The sequence below is a fragment of the Pelmatolapia mariae genome, linkage group LG1, assembly GCF_036321145.2.
Source record: "Pelmatolapia mariae isolate MD_Pm_ZW linkage group LG1, Pm_UMD_F_2, whole genome shotgun sequence".
NCBI classification, from domain to species: domain Eukaryota; kingdom Metazoa; phylum Chordata; class Actinopteri; order Cichliformes; family Cichlidae; genus Pelmatolapia; species Pelmatolapia mariae.
In genome coordinates, this window is record NC_086227.1 from 28,613,916 (window position 1) to 28,621,789 (window position 7,874).

At 38.0% G+C, this 7,874-nt stretch overlaps 2 protein-coding genes across 2 annotated transcripts; both read left to right on the forward strand.

The window, feature by feature from the left end:
* Window positions 1-1,830: 1,830 nt before the first annotated feature.
* LOC134618135 (leukotriene B4 receptor 1-like) lies at window positions 1,831-2,878 on the forward strand. Its single transcript, XM_063463452.1, has one exon. The coding sequence runs from the start codon at window positions 1,831-1,833 to the stop codon at window positions 2,833-2,835; it is 1,005 nt and encodes a 334-aa protein (XP_063319522.1). The 3' UTR covers window positions 2,836-2,878.
* Window positions 2,879-4,257: 1,379 nt separating this feature from the next.
* On the forward strand, window positions 4,258-5,642 carry si:dkey-148a17.6 (uncharacterized protein LOC108190685 homolog). Its single transcript, XM_063463544.1, has one exon. It carries the CDS (start codon window positions 4,272-4,274, stop codon window positions 5,391-5,393), a length of 1,122 nt encoding a protein of 373 aa, XP_063319614.1. The 5' UTR covers window positions 4,258-4,271; the 3' UTR covers window positions 5,394-5,642.
* The last annotated feature ends 2,232 nt before the right edge of the window (window positions 5,643-7,874 follow it).

Below are 7,874 nucleotides of genomic sequence, written 5' to 3' on the forward strand. Positions count from 1 at the left end.
ATAAGGTGATAGCGTTTTCAGGAATTTCATTTGGCATATGTAAAGTCAATTCGTTAAAAATAGATTTATAATAAAAAAAAGAGATTTCTTTTAGTTGTACAATTAAAGGGAAATATTTATACCTAAAGTATTTGAATTTATTTGTTACGATAAAAGAAAATATTTTCTCTGACTTTGGGTGATACTTACAATACCACCCAAAGTCCACTGGAGGTCACTCTTTCTTAACTGAATTATATTAAGACAGATAAATACGCTTAGATAATGTCATCGTTCAGAAATTTACCATACATGTTCTTTTATATAAATTGTGTAACTAGTTAAAGTTTCCTCAAATAAATCTGATAAAAGAAGTGGGGTTACTGATTATTGATTATGTAACCAAATAAGTCCCTGCAACAAGGGCATGTGGTTAGTTTGCCAGAACAGCAGAATTTAAAAAGGCAATTTATCATGTGTCACCCCAGCTCCACCACAGTTTTATACCGCATGGGCCAAAAGGAAAGTCAGGTTTAACATGATATTATTGCCTAATCAGTTGTAGAACTAATACAGCACAGTACAGGTGTTCTAATTTAACACTGTTATTATGATCCGCTTGAGGATTTAGTTTCACTATGACTGTCAAAAAAACGTTTCAGTTGTGTAATGGCCTGACTTTAAACTCTGTTTCCGTTTACAGTTAACCTGTTATGAGAAATGATTTGACCTCACACGTGTGATTAGTTTCAGTTCATGAGTTTAACATTTCTGCCAAACTAACTACAGTTTGATAAAAACCTATTTATCAAACTTGCTCAGTTTTTGTCATTACAAATTTAGCAACAAGTGACATCTTCAGGTATATTTTTCTAATTATGTATCTACAGGTTTTAATTATTGCCTTCGGAAGACATACATACAGAAAGAGTGATTTGTAAAATTTCCATAGTTAAAAGGCAGTTTAAACACAGTTTATGAGGGCACAACATTGGGGATCAAGTAATCTAGTTAATCTAATATATCCCACCCACTAACAGATGCTATGATGACGCTATAATCAGTTGTCATACTCTTATCCCAGATTGGTGTATGGTTGACCTTATGTGTATTCATCACTCATCATCATTTCTTAGAAGGCTGACAAATCTTTTCTGATTTACTAAAGTTAAAGTTGACAGTCTCCCCTCATTTTTTACACATTAGGCCACTCCTTTTCTAATAATCGTCTATCACATGGCAGACTTGTAATGCTTGTGTAAAAGTGTAATACAAATATAATCATCTAAAAGAGGATAAGAATTTCATTTATTCACATCTGCTTTGACATCCATATTTTAGCTATAGCCAATGATTGAACAAAAATCTAAAAAGCAAACAAACTGCAACAATCAGTGTTGATTTTCTGTGAAACTCACATTGAAATTACACTTAAAGTGTGTCAGATAAAAATGATGTTCACACATCCAGCATTAACTTAAAAGAAGTGCCATAACAAAATGATAAATCTGCCGCCTATGTTAAGGTGGAACTGACACTTTTCTAAAAGTAAATTTAAAACTAAAAAACCACAGGGTAAGAAAACAGAACTGGTTTTTGTTGTTGTAGATGACTGTGTGATAAGATTCTTAAGTACTCAAAATTATCCCTTTCTTGTAAGCTGTCCCTCCTGTTAGGGATGGAATTATGGAAATTATGACAAGTACAACATGTTGTCACATGTTGCTTTAAAGGGTCATGCAAGAATTTTAGTTTCTGTTCAATTTAGCTATAAGAGGAAATGAATCCTGCTTTTACAGCACTTATTTTGCTCTTGATACCGAAATCACTTCGAGCACATCAAATTGCAGCATGAACCACTCAGTTGAGTTGTCTCCTTCAGAGGAGTTTGATGGCAGCACAGCAGTGGCGTGTGTGATCCTCGGGTTGTCCTTCCTGGTTGGAGCTCCTGGGAACGTGCTGGTGATCTGGACCATCCTGAGACATGTCAAGCAGCGCTCCCATACTGTGGTGATCATTCTGCACTTGGCTGTTGCAGACCTGCTGGTTCTCATCACCCTGCCTCTATGGATCTACTCTCTGGCTCACACTTGGGTGTTTGGAGCGGTATTGTGCAAGACCTTAGTGTACACTGTGACTGTGTGCATGTTCAGCAGCATCTTCTTGATCACTGTTATGAGCGTGGAGCGCTTTCTTGCCATCTGTCATCCATTTCTGATGATGCGCTGGAAGACAAAAAGCAATATAAAAATATATCTTGTACTTTTGTGGCTGCTTGCTTTCCTTCTAGGAGTGCCTGCCTTAACACAGAATCTGGAAGAAACTGATGGAAATGTGCAATGTTTCACCAGGGAATTAAACTCTGACACCAACACAATTATCGTCCTTTGCCTAGAAACCTTGTTGGGCTTTATAGTTCCTTTCATTGTTCTAAGTATCTGCTACTGTCTAGTAGCTGCAGAGATCAAGAAGATGAGTTTCAATTTAAAAGAGAAATCCATGGTTCTCATCCATGCTATAGTGATTGCTTTCACAGTGTGCTGGTTGCCTTACCACGTTATCAACATTATTGATCTGATTTGTATCTTAAGCTGGCCAGACACTGACGACGACTGTGTATCAAAGCCTATCATCTTCATAGCTGGTGCCCTGGTTTTCATCAGTAGTTCAGTAAATCCTGTGTTATATACCTTATTTGCAAAGAACTTACAAGGGAGTCTGGAAGAGTCCCGACTAGTGAGGCTATTTAAGGAAATAGCCACTAACACAAACAAAGTGAGGGAGCTGGCAGTGCAACAGCAGACAGACCAGAGGGCAGCAAGTACAAAAGAAGAGCTGCTATCTGACTGTGTGTGAAAGACTGTGATGATGGTAAAATGTGACACTTGTCATTTACTATTAATTATGAAGGATTAAATGAAAATGTACTCATATTATTGCCATGTGTTGTACTCCTCCATTGTTTTTTATGTATATATATTTTTTTAATTCACGTAATGCAGTCAAAATACATAACTTTGAACTTGTGTTTTGAGAAATGTCTGTGATAATTATTCTTTTTTTTTTTTTTTTTTTTTTTTGAACATTTGATATTGTCCACTATTGTGTAAGGTGTTCTGTTTGTTATCCTACCTGAAAAAATAAAAACAGTGCTACTGAAAACTGCTCCAAATGTCATTTTGACTGCTGTGACTACTGTATCGTTCTATCAAACTTAAATGTAATGCACAATTTCTTCACTATTTCTGCCAAATACTGAAACAAAACCATTAATTCTGGTCAACCATACGTATAGTCTTTTGAAAAAGTCTAATGTCTGAACATGTTTGTAAGTAAATTATATTTTCACGTATATGTGCCATCATCCTTCATCATATTTTCCTAGCAAGCTGATGAATATTTCTTGGCTCACTGAAATGAAAGCTGAGAATCTCTCTGTTGTTTAAATATTAGGTAATACCTTTTCCAGTAATGCTGCGTGCCATGTAAAGACCTGCAAATGAAACAAAAACAGAAATACACAGCAGAGAATCCATTTTAATTTTACTTTTACAATTCCTTAGTGACAAAGGTAGAATGTTTTTGGAAATAATTCATAATCTGCTAGTTTTTGTATGTGCTAGTGGTTCTCTAAGTCTAAGACAGTGGTGCTCAAACTGTGGGTAAGACAGCTAAGTTTAAAAAATGAAGTGAAAGTAACATTAAAAAAAAACAAAAGTCAGGGAAAATAAACAGAAGAAGAGCTTTTTGTTGCTTTGTATGACTGTTAATTGAGTCATTTTCTATTTTAATCTTGTTTTTATCGTTGAGGTTTTAACAAAAAAAAAAAAAAGTAAGGTGTGGAGTGTGAACTTTTTTCAGTTTCTGAATATGAACTTTTGTTTTGGCCTATGATGTAGCAACAAAGCAGAACAAAAATCTAAGAACCACGGGGGTGGTGAAACAGAAAAGTTTATCAAAGTTTCACAAGCTAAAGTAATTTTTGTGTGCAGAGTTGTTCCCTTGATACAGCAAAGTCAATCATTTATTAATTATTCATCCATTTACAAATTAATATCATATCAGTTTGTTTAAAAGTATTTGATAAACACATTTCTACATTTTTTTAAAAACTAAACTGCAACCTGAAGTGATGGACTTCTGGCACATGCATGAGTCATCTCTGCTTAAAAAGCCCTGTTAGGAAACTCTTTTCCTGAGCTTTCCACGCAGCTTTAAAGGGGAAGTGATGACTTAGAGTAATCTGTTTTTCTTTTCATGCAGACACCACAGTCAGCACATCGACTTGCAGCATGAACAACACATACCAGCTGTCTTCTCAAGAGGAAATGGCCCCTTCAGAGTTTGATGGTGGGACAACGGTGGCGTGTGTGATCCTTGGTTTGTCCTTCCTGGTTGGAGCTCCTGGGAACCTGCTGGTGATCTGGACCATCCTGAGACATGTTAAAAAGCGCTCCCACACAGTGGTGATTATTCTACACCTGGCTGTTGCGGACCTGCTTGTCCTCATCACCCTGCCTCTGTGGATCTACTCTCTGGCCCACTCCTGGATATTTGGGGAGGTATCTTGCAAAGCCATGGTGTTCATGATCAACACGTGTATGTACAGCAGCGTTTTCCTCATCACCCTCATGAGCGTGGAGCGTTTTGTGGCTGTGCGATATCCCTTTGCTTCAGCTCACTGGAAGAGGAAACAAGCTCTGAATAAAGTACTGCTGGTTCTGTGGACTGCAGCACTCTTGTTCAGCATACCTGTCATTCCAACTCAGATAGTTGACAACGATTCTGGTGAGGATCACTGCCTATACCGTGAATATACTTCTGTGACCCAGGAACTGGTGTGTGTCTTGTTAGAGACACTGGTTGGCTACATAATACCCTTCTCCATCCTTGTGGTCTGCTATGGCTGCCTCTGCAGCCGGATTACTCGGATGACTCTCAAATCCAAACGCAAGTCCACCATCCTGATCGCCAGTGTCGTGGTTGCATTTGGCATTTGCTGGACACCTCATCACATAGGAAATATCCTCTCGCTGATCATCCTGGCAACTGAAAACTCCTACAAGGATGTAGCAGAACATTTGGAAAATGTGAGGGCCACTATGGCTTTTGTCACTGGAGCCATGGTCTTTATCAGCAGCACAGTTAACCCCATCCTCTACATGTTTGCAGCTCGCTCCTTCAGGAGCTCCCTCCGTGACACAGGCATCCAGAAGCTCTTCCGCCACATCTCGAGCACCTCCCCAGGTGAGGGCAACAGGGAGGTGTCCTATGTGTCCAAGAGACCCAGCAATCAGACCAGCACCTCTCATGTGCTATCTGAGTCAAAAGATCAAATAGGTGTGTTGATGACAATGTGTGAAAACAATCCATCTGGGCAGAGAAATTGTACAATGCCTGTTAGCTCCGTGTAGATACTCCTGTGTACTCAGTATTCTTTTCCTGAATAAAATAAATGTTGTAACACTGATGTTTATTTGTATGAAATTGCAACAAAAAATAACAAGTATATCTGTGCTACACTTGCCTAACTTAATAAATTACCAATTTTGCATGTTTGTATTGTGAATATATTTATAGAAATGCTATAAGTTATGTACTAAATGTCCATAATGACATGGGCCAAATAACCAATAAAAAATTCTATATGTAAATAATGTCTCAGTTTTGTAAAATACAGTTTGTTTCAATTACTTTGTTGATTCCATCAAAGAGAAAATTAATAAATAAATTCAAACCGCCTGTAAGTGTGGTATTATGATTAGACAAAGCACAGTGGTTGTTATTTCCTGTTATTGCATCTTTCATTTATTTATTTATATGACCACAAGGAGAACTTCATCAGAGATCTGTCTAGCTGCTTTAATATAAGGATTTGAGCATTTTTAACCTTTTTGCCTCATTCTGTAACATTTCTGATAAACATTTTAATCTGAGAATATTTCATAAAAGTGTTCTTTTTTCAGCCATGACAGATTAGAATTGACCTGATAGTCTACTTCAGACAATAGTCATGCTTTCAACTTCCTCTCGATGAGTAGATTGCCAAATGAAGACTAGCGTGTTTCCTTTGCTAAGCAGCAAAAAAGCGGAATCGTGCCCTGATGTTTGTCACATTTGCACATGTTGGGAGTGACAGAGTTCAACGTCCAGTTATTCACAGACATTTTTAAAGGCACACATATTAATAAATTAGTCGTGTTAGTTGTAGTATTTTACGTTTATCTGTCCCCACAGCTACACAGCAATAGTTTTGATGAATTTATCGGCCAGAAGATGGCAGTGGTTGCTCTGTACATTTGTACTTAAGGGGTGGCTGTTGTTCAAGAAGTAGGGCAGGTCACCTGCTAATCGGAAGGTTGGTGGTTTGAGCCCCGTCTGCTCCCGTTTGTATGCCAAATATCATTGGGCAAGATACTAACCCCAAGTTGCTCTCCAGATGGATGCTTTCTGATGCATCCATAAGTGTGTGAATGTTAGATATAGAGGACTTACATAGGCAAAAGCAAAGGAATGAGGTGCTTGTATGATTGGGTGAATGAGGCAAGTTGTATAAAAGCACGGTGAGTGCTCAGTTACAGTGTTCATGATATGAATCTGTTGTGGGAACAGGAACCAAGCTTTTCCACTCTTTCTCCACTTTAGAAATACACATCTACAGAGTTTATTCATGATTTAGCCCCCACAAGTCTTAATCTCAGCCATATACAGTGAATTCTGTGAATTAAGTCACTTAGCTTGTAAAAACATCATATTTTGGCAAAGTCATTGTACAAATGCACCACAAAAACCTTCAATTATAGATGTGATTTCATTGTTTTAAGCCACACAGCTGGAAGAACTGACATTCCAGTCTAAAAATTTTCCTGTCTGTTTAAATATGAGATGAACAAGATCTGATGTGAGAGCATTCACATTTCACTTAATTGTTTGGGCATGAGTAAGTCAGAATTATTTTGAACATGACAGCGGAAAATTACAGCGCTCAAAGGGTGTGACAAAACTGAGCTCACACTGGTAAGCATAGTTGACTTGCTTGACATTTTCTCACAGAATGAGGAAGCAACTTGTATATCATCATCAACAGTGTGGTATGTGCCTGCTGTTCCCATTGCCTTTCATAAGGCATACTACTGCATGCTTACCACATTTAAGTTAGGTTTCAGTCTCTGCTATATAATAATATTGTGTAGTGTGAAGGTTTTTCCAAGAAAACCTGGCTTATACTAATAAAGCTGCATGAACGAGCGGTTTTTTTTGCTATTCTTTTAAGTCATACTTACCTTACAGGACAAGACTTGCCACCTGGTACATCAGAGCCGCCAATCTCTTCCAAAAAATGTACACAGAAGTGTCAAAGGTTTTAGCACTGGCTTTCTGGAAGGTCATCCACTTTACAGCCTATGATAAAAGTTATGCCAAAGCACATTATTTAGGAGGATATTTGGAGTGTGAATGTGACATGTTGTCTTTCTCAACTTTTTCACCAGTTACACCTGCTGAAAGGAGTTAGCTTGTGACTTTACTGTCCGAGTCAGTCTACATGCATAAGCATGCCCTCAGTATGATGTAATGAGGATAAATGTTCTTTGCTGTTGTGTTGAAATATCATTATATGTCTCAGATTTCAGCGTTTTCCAGAGTGTCCCTTAAGTAATCGGACTGGTTTGGCTGGAAATAGTGATTCGACATGAGGAAGGAGACACAAGGAATTACTCTTGAGATAGGGGAGATTTATTTTGAGTGAATGGACATGAAAAGGCAAAAAGCCTTGCATTCACTGCAGTTTGTTGGCCCATAGCAGGCAGAACAGGGAGTGTCAGTAGCAACAAAACCTTGGATTTCTGGGAACTGGGCCAAAGACTGGTGAAAACTTCACTGCTCTTTTGAAGTAC